Source organism: Peromyscus californicus, unplaced genomic scaffold (assembly GCF_007827085.1).
Source record: "Peromyscus californicus insignis strain IS unplaced genomic scaffold, ASM782708v3 Scaffold_5__1_contigs__length_169319896, whole genome shotgun sequence".
NCBI lineage: Eukaryota > Metazoa > Chordata > Mammalia > Rodentia > Cricetidae > Peromyscus > Peromyscus californicus.
This window is the reverse complement of record NW_026294573.1, coordinates 104,130,685-104,146,202: the sequence shown is the minus strand read 5'-3', so window position 1 is coordinate 104,146,202 and position 15,518 is coordinate 104,130,685. Positions and strand designations below refer to the sequence as shown.

Below are 15,518 nucleotides of genomic sequence, written 5' to 3'. Positions count from 1 at the left end.
CAGTGAGAGACCCTGTCTCAAAGAATAAAGTGGAGTGTACCAAAGAAGGACACAAGAAGTTGATTTCCGGACTCCAGGGAACATGTGGACTCACATACATGCATGCACACGCACACACACACACACACACACACACACACACACACACACACACACACCACATATTTTTTTAAAGTTTTATAGATCTTAGTTCTAAATTGTTGTGAACACTGATGAGTTCCTATGATGTGTATGCTTCAAATTAGCACTGGGGTGGGGGCAGGGTCTTATGTAACCCAAGCTCATTGTACAGTGGAGACTGGCCTTGAACTGCTGCTCCACCTGCTGAGTGCTGAGATCACAGGCTTACTCAGGCAGCACAGCTGTTGCTTATCTTTTTAAAAACATCATAAACAGGTGTGGTGTCTCATACCCATAATCTTGGAACACTGCATAAGAGGCCAGCTGGACTGTATATGGAGCTATAAACAAGTAAATAAACTAAAGACATTGTCTTTCCATAGAAGAAAATTCAGAGAACATTTAGTCATGCAAGGGGCCCTTGACACAAGCAGATCTTAAACCCAGCGTTCAAAAGGCAGAGGCAGGTAGATCTCTGTGAGTTCAAGGCCAGCCTGTTCTACATTAGAGGGTTCAAGGCCAGACCAGGTTATAAAATGAGACCCTGCATACATACATACATACATACATACATACATACATAAAACAAATAACGATGAACTAAGGGTATACTAGCTCATTGGTAGAACTTGTCCTAAGTATACGCAAGCCCCTGGGTTCAATCAACAACACCAGCCCCTGGCCCAAAATTTAAAACAAACAAAATAGGTACTGGAGGGTCTGACTCAGAGGTTAAGAGCACTTGCTGCTCTTGCAGAGGACCCAGGTTTGATTTCCAACATCCATATGGAGGCCTACAACCATCTGTAACTCCAGTTCCAGGAGACCCAGCGTTCTCTTCTGACCACCCAGGGCACCAAGCACAAATGTCTCACACAAGCATACATGAGACAAAGTGTTCCAGTGGCTCAGTCATTAATAATGCTGGCTGCTCTTCTAGAGGGTCAGAGTTTGATTCCCAGTACCCATAGGATAGCTCACAACCATCCAATTCTGGGGAATCTGACATTCCCTTCTGGCCACTCTGGCACCAGGCATGCAAGTAGTACACAGACAGATATGTACCCATACCATATGTGAAATAAAAATTTTAAAATCTCAAAAAAACAAAAACAAAAATAAATTCTTGTGTGTGTGTGTGTGTGTGTGTGTGTGTGTGTGTGTGTGTGTGTGTGTGTTTCGAGACAGGGTTTCTCCGTGTAGGTTTTGGTTTTTGGTGCCTGTCCTGGATCTCACTCTGTAGACCAGGCTGGCCTGGAACTCACAGAGATCCACCTGGCTCTGCCTCCCGAGTGCTGGGATTAAAGATGTGCACCACCACCCCCCTGCCCAAAAAAACATTCTTACACATTAAATAAAATAAATAAATCTAAAAAAACTAAAAACAATTTATTCCAAAAATAACAGGAAAAAATACTGGTTGCAACATACAGGGAGAGGGACCAGGACCTGGATTCAATCCCCAGAGTCAGTAAATAAGTAAAACTAAAAATTATGGAATGATTATAAAGTTGAGAAAAGTAACTCTGTTACTTTAATTCCCAATTCCTTCATTCAAGGAGACCATTTGGAGTTTTAATTTATATTTAAGGTTTTCTGAAATCTGTTGTGAATCTTTGCTAATTTTTTCCTTATAACTAGTACATTTTCTAGTTGTATATCTGTTGCTTCATATGACAGAAACTTTTTTATAAATTATGTGTATGGGAGATGCACAGGTGCAGGTGTCTTTGGAGGCCAGAGACGGTGTCAGAGCCCCTGAAACCGGCGTTGTAGGTAATTGCGAGCCACTAGACCTGCATGATGTGACTTGAACCCTGGTCCTCTGGAAGAGCAACAAGAGCTCTGAACCACTGAGCCATCCCTCCAGACCCTAAAAGAAATGTTTTGAAATGACATTTAAGGGCTGTGGGGTGGATGGCTCAGTAAGACTGTTTGCTATGGAGGCATGCGGACCTGGGTTTGAAGCCCCAACTCCCACACCAGTGTTGAGAGCAGGAAGATCCTTGGAGTTCTTTGGCCAGCCAGTCTAGACAAGACAAAATGGAAGCAAGACAACGCCCTTCTCCACATATGTGTGCATGGGTACACATACCCATTTACACTACCCACAAAAAGAAATAATAAACTCTACAAAAGGAAAATTAAAATACTGTTCATCACTCATATCAACATGAAGAATCACTGTACTTTCTTCTTTAAAATGTAATAATGTAATTATTAAATTAAAGTAATTAAGATATTACTGTTTCTTGTTCTGTAATTAATTTAAATTTGTTAACTATATACATTTCTATACTAGCACGCTTATATATCTACAGAGTTCAATAATTTTTAAATTATGTTCCTTGTCTGTGTCTTTCCTGATTTATTTTTTATTTTATTTTATTCAAAATAATTTTGACATTTAGAGAATTTTTTTTTTTTTTTTGGTTTTTCGAGACAGGGTTTCTCTGTGTAGCTTTGCGCCTTTCCTGGAACTCACTTGGTAGTCCAGGCTGGCCTCGAACTCACAGAGATCCGCCTGGCTCTGCCTCCCGAGTGCTGGGATTAAAGGCGTGCGCCACCACCACCCGGCGATAATTTTTTAAAATATCTACTTGGAGGGACTGGAGAGATGGCTCGGAGGTTAAGAGCACTGGCTGCTCTTCCAGAGGTCCTGAGTTCAATTCCCAGCCACCACATGGTGGCTCACAACCATCTCTAATGAGATCTGGTGCCCTCTTATGGCGTACAGGCATACGTGCAGATAGAACACTGTATACATAATAAATAAATAAAATACCTACTTGGGGCTAGAGATGTAGCTCTATTGATAGCATGGTTACCTAATATTCACACAGCCCTGGGTTTGATAGCCAGTACTAAATAAATTGCACACCTACAATCCCAGCACTCCAGAGGTAGTAGGATCCAGAGGATCAGATGCTCAAGGCCATCCTTGTCTATATAGCGTGCTCAAGACCAGCCTGGATTGCACAGGCCCTTGACTCAAACATTTAAAAAAAAATCTACTTGGGTACCAAACTAAGTGTAGGATTGATTTCTTATCACTATTTAAAAACAGAAAGATTTCCAGCACTTGGGTGGTGATATCGGAGGAGCATGAGTTGGAGGCCAATCTGGGCTATGTAAAGAGTTCAAATTCAGCCTAGACCACATAGCATGAGCTTGTTTTTAAAAAATCATGAAATTTGCAGGCAAATGAATGGAACTAGAAAAAAAAAATCATTCTGAGCAAGGTAACCCAGACCCAGAAAGACAAGCATGTTATGTACTCATTCATAAGTGGACATTGGCTGTAAAGGACAATCATGCTACAACCCACAGACCCAGAAAGGCTAAGTAACAAGCAGGACTCTCAGGAAGATGCATGGATCTCCCCAGGAAGGGGAAATAGAATAGATTTTGCAGGTGGACTAGGGTGAGTGGGGATGGGAACAGGAGGGATCCGGTGGAGGGTGGGGGGAAGGGAGAGAGTATGGAGAGAGATTGGAATTGGAGGGCGTTTGGGGAGCAATATGGAAACCTAGTGTAGTGGAAACTCTCAGGAATCTACGAGGGTGACCCTGTCAAAGACTCCTCCGTAGAGGATATGGAGCCTGAACGGGCCATCTTCTGTAACCAGGTAAGGCTTCCAGTGGTGGGGCTGGGACATCAACCCAGCCACAAAACCTTCGACCTACAGTCCATCCTGCCTACAAGATGTGCTGGGGTAATGGAGGTGCAGAACTTGTGGGAGTGGCCGACCAATGACTGGTCTAAATTGAGGCCCACTCCACGAGAGGAAGCCCATGCCCGACACTGCCTGGATGAGCAGAAATCAGAGGCTGGATATTCCAGAGACCTAGGATTAAAAAAAAAAAAATCAATGAAATAACTTCTAATGATACTCTGCTGTATTCATAGATCGGTGCCTGGGCTGGGGAGATGGCTTAGCAGTTGAGAGTTCTGACTGCTCTTCCAGAGGACCTGGGTTCAATTTCCAGCACCCACATGGCAGCTCACAGCTGTCTGTAACTCCAGTTCCAGGGGATCTGACTCTTCAGCACAGACATACATGCAAGCAAAACATTGATAAAATAAATAAATAATCGTAGATCGGTGCCTAGCCCAATCATCATCAGAGAGGCTTCCTCTGGCAGCTGACGGGAGCAGATGCAGAGACTCGGGGCAAAACATGAGGCAGAGAGAGAGCCCAAATTGGGGATTCCCTTTGGGTCCCTCCCTGTGGAGTTCGGGAACCCCTGAGGAAGAGGGGGGAGGATGAATTGTAGGAGGCAGAGGGGTGGAGGACACCAATGAGAACACGGTGGACAGAATCAACTAAGCAGGCCTCACAGGGGCTCACAGAGACTGCAGCGAGGACCAAGGAGCCTGCACTGGTCTGCGCTAGGTCCTATGCTACGGTTGTTTAGCTTGGGGTTTTTGTGGGACTCAGAACAGCAGAAGTGGGGGTGTCTCTGACTCTATCACCTGGCCTTGGGACCCCCTTCCTCTTACTGGGCTTCCTCGACCAGCCTTGACATGAGGGTTTGTGCCTGGTCTTGTATCTTATCCTGTGTTCCTTTGATATCCCTGGGAATCCTGCTCTTTTCTGAGTGGAAATGGAAGAAAAGTGTATTTGGGGGAGGGGGGGTTGGGAGGGATGGAGAGAGAGGAAACTGTAGTCAGGATGTACTGTATGAGAAATGAATAAATTAAAAAATAAATAAATAGGAAATTTCTTGTTGTTTTTGTCTTGTTTGTTTGCTTTTCGAGACAGGGTTTCTCTGTAGCTTTGGCTGTCCTGGAACTCACTCTGTAGACCAGGCTGTCCTCCAACTCACAGAGATCCACCTGCCTCTGTCTCCCTAGTGCTGGGATTAAAGGCGTGCACCATCACTGCCTGGAAATAAATAAGAGTTTTTAAATCTTTTTTTTTTTTGAGGGTCTTACTGGGTACCTCTGGCTGTCCTGAAACTCACTCTGTAGACCAGCCTGGCCTTGAACTCACAGAGATCCTCCTGCTTCTGCCTCCTGAGTGCTGAGATTAAAGGCGTGTGCCACTATGGCCTGGCAATTCTTTAAAATCTTGATTGACTGATTCTCTGGAAGAAAGAAGTTGGAAGATCTGGCAATAGTGGACAAGAGTTCTCTGAGGTAGCAATCTGAGCCCAGGTGTTGTGACACATGTCTGAGGGATTATGAGTTTGAATCTAGCCTGGACTATAGAACAAGACCATGTATCAAACTAAAACTAAAACAAAGACAGTAGCTGGGGTCACAGCTCAGTAGTAGAGTACCTGCCTACCATGTGTGAGGACACTGGCCAGACCCCAGTACCACTAAAATCAAACAATGAGACCTTATTCTGAAGACCAGGTTTGGTGGCACACACATATGGTCCCAGTGCACTGGACGGAAAAGCAGGAGGTTCAGAAGTTCAAGGCCATCCTTGGCTGTATACATAGTGAGTTCTGACTGGACTACATGACTCAAAAATCCAAAAACAAACCAACAGGCCACCTTCAGGTGAGAGAGATGTATCCCATAGGATGGGCCTGAACTTATTTACATGCACTGTGCCAACTGGCATGGACTCGAGGTTTGTATTACCCTACTCTCCCATCCCAGCCGTCTTGGAGCAATCAGACTTTGACAACTCCCATTGCCCTGCCCTGCCCTTCTGCCTCCCTTTCTGGAAAAACAAGACTAGACTCCCATATTTTATTCCTTTATTTAACACACGTGCACCTCTTGCCCGGTGATTGCCAAGTCCTGAAGACAGATGTAAATGGAACATGTTTCTTCCCTCAGAGAGCTATTCATCTCGTTGAGAAGATGGCCCTGTGTTGCCCAGCTCAAAGGAAACAGGGAAAGTTGGGCGTGTCGGCTGCAAACCTGGTAACCCCCGTGTTCCAAAGACCGCAGCAGGAGGATCTTGGACTTCAGGCCAGTGTGGGCTACTGAGACTGTCTCACACAAGTAACCCAACACGGGGCGGAGGGTGTAACACCATGGCCTAGTTGCGTCTTAGTTTCTGAGACAGGGTCTCCCTACGCAGACCAGGCTGCGCCTTGAACTCATAGGCCCGCCTGCCGTTGCCACCCAGCGCTGGGATTAAAGGCGTGCGGCACCACATCTGGCAGTTCTCATTATTAACCTTGTGTGGAGCCGCCCGGCTATAACCCCGGCATTTGGGATGGGGAAGCAGGAGGGTCAGCAGTTCTAGGCCAGCCTCGGCTACACGAGACCCAGAAGAACCTAGTTGTATTTTTACTTTTCGGGTCGTTGTGAACATTCGTTCGTTCATGTCACTCGATTCCTCAAGCGCCCGCTAGTGACAAGCGCTTTGTTAGGATCGGACAGTAAAATAGGAAGAGAGTCATGGCCATGCTCTCATGGCACTAGCAGCCTAGTGGTAATAAAGAAAGAATAAATTAGAAGTTCAGTGGGTTTTTTTGTTTTGTTTTACATCGTGGTCTATCTTTCTTCTTCTCGCTAGCGTCTCACGTCTCGAGGGCGGGGGTGACTTGAGCAGCGGTAAAAGAGCAGCCGCGCTGAGAATGAGCCCCGTGTGGTTGGTGCGCGCCAGTCGCACTGCCTGCGTCACTAGGAGAGCTGACGGCCGACGCCCCGCCGCACGCCGCTCGGCTCGCCCCCGGGGGTGGGGGGGGTCGCTTCTTGGCGGACTAACCGTGACGGGCGGGGTGGGTCTACGCGCGTGTGCACGCGGCACTCTCTGCCCATGGTCCGGGGACTTTCCCCTAGGCGGAAGGATAAGGAACGAGTCCCTCGTGCGTAGCCTAGGAAACAGGCCTTCAGAGCGAGCTGCTGCACAGGGCCACGTAGCAGCCGTTTTATAGCTCTACCACAGCGCTTACTTTACAGTTATGGTGACGGAATTGGTCGTTTCTACTCTTAAAAACTACCAGCCACTGTCTTAGGCATTGATACTTTAGGCTGAAAGGTTCTGGAGCCATTCTTACTTAAGGAACATATAAATAGATAGGAAATTAATTAATATAGGAAAGCCATATGGGCGTGGTATTATGCAAATATTATTTGGCCCGCCCCGTGGGATGGGCGTGGCCACCCAAGGCGACCCAGAGCCGGAGCGGCGCTAGTCGCCTGCGCGTGCGCACTACGGCGGGAAGCCAACGCCGGAACGTGCGGGCACGGGGCGCACCTCCCCGGTGAGCCAGGCATGGCGGGCGCGGGCCCGGTGTCGAGTGTGCTGGGGCTGCTGCTCGTGTCGGCTCTGTTTGGGGCCCTCGGAGAGCGCCGCAGCCCCGATCTGGGGGCACACCCAGGTACCAGCGAGGGCTGCTGGAGGGAGGCTTGGACTGCCTGGGAGAAGCGTCCTCTCCGCTGACGGGTGTCTTCAATCCGCAGAACGCCGCTCCCAGGTCGGTCCCGGCGCCACCGAACCCAGGCGGCGGCCGCCACCCAAGGACCAGCGCGAGCGGGCCCGGGCCGGAGCGCTGCCTTTGGGGGCGCTGTACACTGCGGCCGTCGTGGCTTTTGTGCTGTACAAGTGTTTGCAGGTGCGGTGTGGCCGTGGGTTGGGGGTGGGGAGTCCTGGGCCTCAGTCTCCTGGGGGCGCTACGGTGCCAAGAACAGGACCCCGCTGCGCGACTGCCTGTGAAATAAAGACCGGTTCCTTGGTTGCCCCCACGTTATGGGGGTTCGAGGATCCAGAGACGTAATGGATGTAAGGCGCCCGGGAAGTGACCGTTACGTTTACTCCTCCCACAGTCCCGTGAAGAGCGATTTTCTTACTCGAGATCATCCACCTAGTGTCCGATGAGAGTGGGATTTTAAACCAGCTAAATGGCGTCTGCATGTGAAAAAAATGCAGTTACTGCTGAGCCTCCAGCCATGGCCCCAGGGCTTAACCGCTGCAGCAACAGTGTTAGTGTGCCAGACACCAAGCCGCTTTCATGTTCTCCTTGGGAAGGGAGCCCTGAAATGTGAACTGACAGCAGTACATTCTGACCACCCAGGGCTGTATCTTCAGCCCTGATCAATTACTTGTATTAGGAAATAGAGACTGAACTAGTGACATAAACTGAACTAGATGAGATGGCTAGTAACGAGCCCAGGCAGACTTGACAGGCTAGAATGGGGATTGGAATTCAGTGATAGATTAGTAAATTCTAGCCAGGCGTGGTGGCACACGCCTTTAGCCCCAGCACTAGGGAGGCAGAGGCAGGAGGATCTCTGTGAGTTCAAGGCCAGCCTGGTCTACAAAGCAAGCTGATAGCTTCCCAGTGTTATAATAACCTACTTTGTAATTAAAGGGTCCACCCATCTGAACAGTGGGAGAATTGTCTCCTAAAAATAAACCTTAGGGCACCACCTTTAAGAACACTATATGTTCAGTAAAACAACCTGGGGGTAATGAGAATTGAAAACTGACTTGACAGATTGGGGATTTTATACCAGCAGAAACTGAGCGAGTTGGACTTGGAGGCAGGAGGATTGGATTAGAAGTCCAAAGCCTGTCCTGACATTAGCAAGACCCTATCTCAAAGACAGCAAATAGCATGGAGGGTAGGGATGCTAAACAAGGAAGCAGGGATATGACTGGGCAGTCTTCGGAATCCTACTGTAGAGTTTCACATTCCAAAGAGTGCTTTAGCAGTCTGACCATATGTGGGCATACCGACATGTTGTTTCATGTCCTGGGTAAGCAGCTGGACTAGAAACTATTGTGATTCTGAGGTGAATGCCCAGAGCTTTCTCTGGTTCCTGCCTTCACTGGCCTTGAGGACTAAGGTGCTGGGGCCTTGCTGCAGCAACTTTACCCTTTCCTGCTTCCACAACAGGGCCCGGATGAGGCTGCCATTCTCCAAGAGGAAAAAAACAAGAAGAAATCCTTGCAGTCAGGTGGGTTGAGCCGTAGTAGTGGATTTTGTGAGGGGGATGGTCAGGGGACTGCAGGAGTAACCATTCTGTCTACCTTCCTCCCAGAACAACAGCTGGTACAGTTGACGCAGCAGCTGGCCCAGACGGAACAGCACCTGAACAATCTCATGACCCAGCTGGACCCCCTTTTTGAGCGGTGAGAATTTGTGGGGTGAGTGGGGAGCCACGGAGACAGATTGAGCAGCCCCTGAGTGGGTGTTTCTGCAGGGTGACTACTCTGGTTGGAACCCAGCGGGAACTCCTAAACATGAAGCTCAAGACCGTCCACCAGCTCCTCCAAGACTGCAAGCCTGGCAGGGGTGTGCCAGTTCCAGGTAAACGATCAATCGGGAAGTGGTGGCTGGGAGACAGAGCCGTGACACTGGAGCCAGCTGGTCTTTCCCTCACAGAGGCCAGCGTACCGTTTCCTGAGGACGTGGGGCAAGAGGACCAACAAGAAGCTGAAGACAGTCAGGCCTGGGAGGGGCCCATAAACTGGAGCCCAGATTCATGGAACCTAGCTCCTTCCTGGGAGGTGCAGCAGGGGCTAAGGCGAAGATGGCCCAAGACTGTGACAGAGGACCCAGCAATGAAGGGGGGCCAGCCACTGAAGGGTTAGTAAACCAAGTCACCTCGTCCTGGGTGCTCCTCTGTGCTTTTCCTGCTCCCAGCTGGTCAGACACAGGAATACGAGGTGCTGAAGGCAACTGGGCCTCCCAGAAAAGGTTCCCTTATTAGGAAAAGAGAATGCCTTCCAGAATTCCTGAGGCTCCCGATACAGCAGCCATCAAAGCTCAAACGCCTTTTTCTTGTGGTTTAAACAGAAAGGTCTTTCCAAAAACACAATAAAACAGCACTTTATTAAAATCCAGTAGGAAAATAAATTATAGAACTTTCACAATAGGAGGTAGTTCAGGAAGATCTAGAGTTCGAGGCCAGCCTGGGCTATATGAAACCTTGTCTCAAGAAAAGAAAGGAACTGTATACAGTAGCCAGGTGTGGCAGCACACACCTGTAAACCCAACACTTGAAAGGCTGAGGCAGGAGGATTTCAAGTTCACAGTCAGCCTGGGTCCCATAGTAAGACCCTGTCTCAAAAGTAAAACAAGAAACCACAGTTAACAAAAGTGGCCTCCTTTGCAAAGCTGCAAACCTGGTCAGCATTGAGCCCCCAGTGGCATGGTGTTAAAGGAGCTGGATCAACTGGGGCTCGGCTGGCTTGGCCTGCTTTCTGCTGCTGCTTTCGTTTTTTAAAACGAGACAGGGTTTCTCTTTGGAGCCCTGGCTGTCCTAGAATTCGCTCTGTAGACCAACCAGGCTGGCCTAGAATTCAGAGATCCGCCTGCCTCTGCCTCCCAAGCGCTAGGATTAAAGGCGTGTACCACCACCGCCAGCTTGCTTTCTGATAAGCTAGTTAAATGCCCCGTGTCAACCTGTGGAGGGCCCTGTGGTTCCAAAGCTGCAGTTTGATTCCCTTTTGTTCTTGGCTCTGCCCTTCCCTGAGTATGCAGAGTTCGGGAATTTTAAGATTCTTCTTAGGCATGCCCAACTGCCACATATATCCCAGGATAGCTATGAATGTGGCCCAGCACATTTGTAGATGACAATGTCATGTCGCAGTGTCAAAAGGTTGGACACGTCCGTGAGTCTGCCTCTTCTGGCTTCTGTGGGAAGAAAACAGTTCAGGCGCTGGGATGAGTGCTCTATACAAACAGTTGCCTATGGGGCTGGGGGAGCCCTGCTGTGAGAGAAGCACTCCTGTCCAGCTCACAGCTTACCTGATAGCCACAGTCAGGCTGTGGTACCACCGTGACAGCTCCTCGTGGTCAGTGGACATAAGCAGTAGCTTCTCGTCGGGGAAGGACAGCTAGGGAGAAACCACTTTAGTTCAGAACAAGTCAGGCTGCAGCTGTCATTGGTTCCACAATGTGAATTCAGGGATATGATGATGAAATACGAAAGCTTAGCCCCAACAATCCCCTTACTCATGCAAAGGGACCCAGGCCAAGTGATACGCGGGTCTGTGAGTGCCTGAAGTCTATTTGGGGCTCAGATTTCCCATCTACAACTTACACTGAGCAAACCACCACAAGTTCCTCCTGAGTGGCCGAAGACCCTGTTGAGCTGACACTGGGACATAGGGTACAGGGCTCTGCAGACAAAGGTGCCACTCTTCAGCAGGTGCAACGGGGGTCGAGGCTTGGCCATGAGGAGCACATCCGAGAAGAGGAAGAACATGCGGGGCCGAGGCTCCCCGGTGGGAGGCACCACTAAAAGCCAGCCCTGTCGTAGGAACCATCGCCCTAGAAAATGAGAGAGCCATTATTTTGTACAGCTCAAGAATCCATGGGAACACAAAAAGGCAGAGGAAGTTCAGGGGTGGGGAGGTAATCTGCTGGCTTTGTTTTTTTAAATTATTGTGTGTATATATGGAGGTCAGGACAACTCCGTGGAGTCAGTTCTTCCTTCTACCTTTATGTGGGTTCCGGGATTAACTCAGTTCATCCAGCAGATGCTCTCACCTGCTGAGCAGCAGCCATCTTGCCAGCCCAAGATGCTGGCTTTGTAGTGGCAGAGGAGTGGGTAAGCAGGGGTCCACTGAGGACTGAGGGCAGAGTCCACGGTTTACCTGAAGTAAGCCCTTTGGCCTTGCGTCCGCTGAGTAGAGCCTGGACACGCCGGAGGTGCTGGGCGTTCTTCTGGCTCTGGCCAATGGTGTGGACTCCCTGGGCCGTCTCACTCACCAGGCGGGCAGCCCCTGGAACAACACCCTCTACCTCACTTCCAACAGAACTTTGGCTTGAGTGTCTGCTGGTGATAAAGGTAGGCTAGCCTGGAGGGGCTGGGGTCAGGGTCTCGCTTCTTGAAGAAAGGCAGGGAGGGCACGTAGGGACACTGTACATGTAATGGAAGATGGGGACACACCAGACGCTGTTAGAGGTCAGACCCAGAAAGGCTGTAGGACAGGCAGCCTCTGCCTGGCTTGGAGAAGAACAAGAACCTACGTGTGAGCTGTTGGTAGTCAGGACTGTTGGGAACTGTGTTTTCAGCCAAAGCCACAACGAGATTCTCATACCTGGGAGTAGACAATTGGTAGTGAAGGAAAAGAAGTAGAGGCAGGCAAAATGCCCTGGTTTCATAGGACCTGCAGATCAGCTCCCGGACGTTCATTCCTTAATTGTAGGGTCAGGAAAGGCCTGGCTCTTCCGATGCCCTTTAACTTAGAATCTGGGCTCACACTACACAGGCCACTTCCATCCCACACTGAAGAATCACTGGCAGACTAGAGTTCACAAGGCTGGGCCAGAATATGGAAGTTAATCAAACCAAGGAGGCTATCACAGACAACCTAGGAGCCCTGGAATAGAACTTCGAGACTAGGCTAACCCCTCATCCCAATGAGCTTTTCCAGATAGCCTGTCTCAGGCCTTAGTGCAGATCCCCCCACTTCAGTATCCCATCCCACAGCTGCAGACCCTGGGTACCCCTGTACTTCAGTATCCAGTCCCACAGCTGCAGACCCTGGGTACCCCTGTACTTCAGTATCCAGTCCCACAGCCGCAGACCTGGGTACCCCTGTACTTCAGTATCCAGTCCCACAGCTGCAGACCCTGGGTACCCCTGTATTTCAGTATCCAGTCCCACAGCTGCAGACCTGGGTACCCCTGTACTTAAGTATCCAGTCCCACAGCTGCAGACCCTGGGTACCCCTGGACTTCAGTAACAGCCCACAGCTGCAGACCCTGGGTACCCCTGGACTTCAGTAAACAGTCCACAGCTGCAGACCCTGGGTACCCCTGTACTTCAGTATCCAGTCCCACAGCTGCAGACCTGGGTACCCCTGTACTTCAGTATCCAGTCCCACAGCTGCAGACCTGGGTACCCCTGTACTTCAGTAAACAGTCCCACAGCCCCAGTCTGAGGCTGCAGACTCTGGGTACTCCCGAGGGTTCACATTTCCTCTGGTAAAAGCTCCTTAGAAGCCGGGCGGTGGTGGCGCACGCCTTTAATCCCAGCACTCGGGAGGCAGAGCCAGGCGGATCTCTGTGAGTTCGAGGCCAGCCTGGTCTCCAAAGCGAGTACCAGGAAAGGCGCAAAGCTACACAGAGAAACCCTGTCTCGAAAAACCAAAAAAAAAAAAAAAAAAAAAGCTCCTTAGAAGTCCTTGGGCCCAGAGAGGCAGAGCTGGGATGGCATCCCCACAAAGCTGCAAGCAGCAGTTACGCAGCCTGGGAGATAATTCCAGTCTAGAGGGGTTTACTCACTGCTGGAGCCGCTGCAGAGGCAAAGGGAGCAGGTCCTGGAGCTGAAGACCCCCAAATTCAGGGCGGCCTTCCTGAAGCCGCACAAACCTCCGAAAACGTTTATTCTTCTTCAGCTGCTCCTGGAGGAGAGGGAGTGTTTGCATCAGGGAGGGAAGCCACTCCTTATATTGCATGCATCTGTGCACGCACTCGCAGCCTTCAGCAAGCTGTGCACTCCTGAGGGAAACCTGGTCCTCCCAGGGATGTTAGCAAAGAGCTGGACTCTAAATGCAAAACACTATTTAGTTTAGGTCTCTGATTAAAGCTAAAGGAGGAAGCCAGGAAGAGACAGTTACCTGAAGGGTAGTCTGAGAACTCTCTGCATTGGCAGCAAATTGAGTGTAGAGCTCCAGGTGGGAGCAGAAGCCCTCTAGCCCCGGCCCCCAGTGTCCTTCTTCCAAGTAGGGAAGCAGCTCTCTGTGTGGGCAAAGGACATTAAAGGGACAGGCCAACAACTACTCAAGCACCCCCTCATATACTTCCCATAACCCTGCCTCGGAGGTAGTGCTATTATCCCATTTTACAGCTGGCGCACAGGTAGGTTAAGGCACTGGGCCAAGGCCACAGGTGAGAAAGTTGGCAGATGAACTTGGCCTTTCTGACTCGGCTCTGTGGTCCCTCTCCAGGCAACGCTTCCACTCACAGGCTAGCGGCATAGATGCTCTCCCAGGTCCCAAACAGGGTCTGGCGCTCTGGTGGTCGTAGCGTTCCCTTGGCTTTCAGGATCCCCAGGAAGTACTGTGAAGGGAAAGAATACAGTTTTCCAAGAGGAAGCCAACGTCAAGGTGCAGTCAGAAACTACAGACGTCAGTCTGAACTCCCGACCCTGAGGAAACAAGGTCTGAGACCCTCCCACCGCCCGGCCGAGCCCCACCGTGGCCACCAGCCCCAGTTGTTCCTGGTAGCGCCGCTCGGTCTCCAGCAGCTCCCGAGCGGTGCAGACACGCTTCCGTTCCCATCGAGCACGCTGCTCTCGCAGCGGACAGCGCGCGGTGGAGCCCGGGCTCTCCATGGCTGGCCCAAGGTTCCGGGATTCCCGCAGCGTCGCGCCGCAGATTCAAATTCCAACCGCTCGGGGGGCGGGGCCGCGGAGGTGTGGCCCCGGAGCGGAGCGCTCCGCAGAGAGCATGCGCGGGCGGCGGCTCGCCCGGCCGGTCCCCTCTGCTTGTGTCCGGCCCGCCCGCCAGGGCGGCGCTATAGGAGCGCTGAGAGGTCGCGCGAATGCCTGGTGTGGCCGGTGTGCACCCGGCGCGAAGGTGGCACAGCAGTCGGAACACGGAGACAAGAGACTCCAAAATGCAGACGTTGACAGGGCCTCAGTAACTAACTGCAGAGTTGGGAATGTGGGGATAAGTACGGCACATACTATGTCCTGATTCCATGCCAGACAGTGAAGCGGTTGGCCAGTCATTCATTCCCAGTGCTTTCACTAATTAGGAACCTTGAGATCTGGACAGATGTGCGCAAATTTTAAGTTACTATTTCTTTTCTTTTCTTTTCTTTTTTTTTTTTGTATTTTTGTTTTGGTTTTTGTGGTTGGTTGGTTGGTTGTTTTTGAGATAGGGTCCTATAATGTAAGTTGGCTTTGAACTCCATTTGAGGATGACCTTGATTTTATCCTTCTGCCTTGAGCTTCCAAATGCTGAAATTAGTCTTGTACCATCATACCCGGCTTATGAGGTGCTGGGATGGAACCCACTCATGCGTATTAGACAAGCACTCTATAGCTACATCCCCAGTCCTGTTTTGTTTTCCATTTCATGCTGATCTCAGCTTGATCACAAACTAGCTTCCAGGAAGGGGTCAGTAATGTGGTAAACTACTGGGTTTCTGGATTTTTTTAAATTTTTCTCTCATACCATACATTCCAACCGCAGTTTCCCTCCCTGCACTCCACTCAGTTGCCCACACCTCTCCTCTCCCCCATTCTGATCAAAGGCAAAAGCTTTAAGGTGTTAACTGCATTACCTTATCAAAAGGAGAGTGCTCTAAATTTTCCTTAGGACTTTGAGGAATTGGGTATACCCCTGTGAGGTAAATTTGCAGGGACATGTTGTCTATATGTATCAGGAATCTTTTTTTTTTTTTTGGTTTTTCGAGACAGGGTTTCTCTGTGTAGCTTTGCGCCTTTCAGGAATCTCTTTTTAAAGATTTTCATTTAAAAAAAAAACATTTGTTCACGTAGGAGGGTATGTGTACATG

At 49.9% G+C, this 15,518-nt stretch overlaps 2 protein-coding genes across 2 annotated transcripts; one reads left to right on the top strand and one right to left on the bottom strand.

The window, feature by feature from the left end:
* The first annotated feature begins 7,236 nt into the window (after positions 1-7,236).
* Positions 7,237-9,650, top strand: Ccdc107 (coiled-coil domain containing 107). Its single transcript, XM_052717936.1, has 6 exons — positions 7,237-7,415; positions 7,498-7,649; positions 8,934-8,994; positions 9,079-9,169; positions 9,241-9,347; positions 9,423-9,650. Exons 1-6 carry the CDS (start codon positions 7,310-7,312, stop codon positions 9,629-9,631), a joined length of 726 nt encoding a protein of 241 aa, XP_052573896.1. The 5' UTR covers positions 7,237-7,309; the 3' UTR covers positions 9,632-9,650.
* Positions 9,651-9,853: 203 nt separating this feature from the next.
* Positions 9,854-15,274, bottom strand: Arhgef39 (Rho guanine nucleotide exchange factor 39). The gene is made up of 9 exons (XM_052717935.1): positions 14,191-15,274; positions 13,960-14,054; positions 13,613-13,733; positions 13,278-13,396; positions 12,018-12,088; positions 11,642-11,770; positions 11,086-11,315; positions 10,791-10,879; positions 9,854-10,676 (listed from the first exon to the last, which is right to left on the bottom strand). The coding sequence occupies exons 1-9, from the start codon at positions 14,326-14,328 to the stop codon at positions 10,622-10,624; spliced, it is 1,047 nt and encodes a 348-aa protein (XP_052573895.1). The 5' UTR covers positions 14,329-15,274; the 3' UTR covers positions 9,854-10,621.
* Positions 15,275-15,518: the final 244 nt, after the last annotated feature.

Excerpts from the sequence above, each read along its gene's own strand:
- Ccdc107 (XM_052717936.1), top strand. The coding sequence starts at position 7,310 with ATGGCGGGCGCGGGCCCGGTGTCGAGTGTGCTGGGGCTGCTGCTCGTG. Across the intron at positions 8,995-9,078 it reads GAAGAAATCCTTGCAGTCAG|AACAACAGCTGGTACAGTTG; the intron begins GTGGGTTGAGCC and ends CCTTCCTCCCAG. Across the intron at positions 9,170-9,240 it reads CTGGACCCCCTTTTTGAGCG|GGTGACTACTCTGGTTGGAA; the intron begins GTGAGAATTTGT and ends GTGTTTCTGCAG.
- Arhgef39 (XM_052717935.1), bottom strand. The coding sequence starts at position 14,328 with ATGGAGAGCCCGGGCTCCACCGCGCGCTGTCCGCTGCGAGAGCAGCGT. Across the intron at positions 14,055-14,190 it reads AACTGGGGCTGGTGGCCACG|TACTTCCTGGGGATCCTGAA; the intron begins GTGGGGCTCGGC and ends TTCCCTTCACAG. Across the intron at positions 12,089-13,277 it reads CCTCTGCAGCGGCTCCAGCA|GTATGAGAATCTCGTTGTGG; the intron begins GTGAGTAAACCC and ends GTCTACTCCCAG.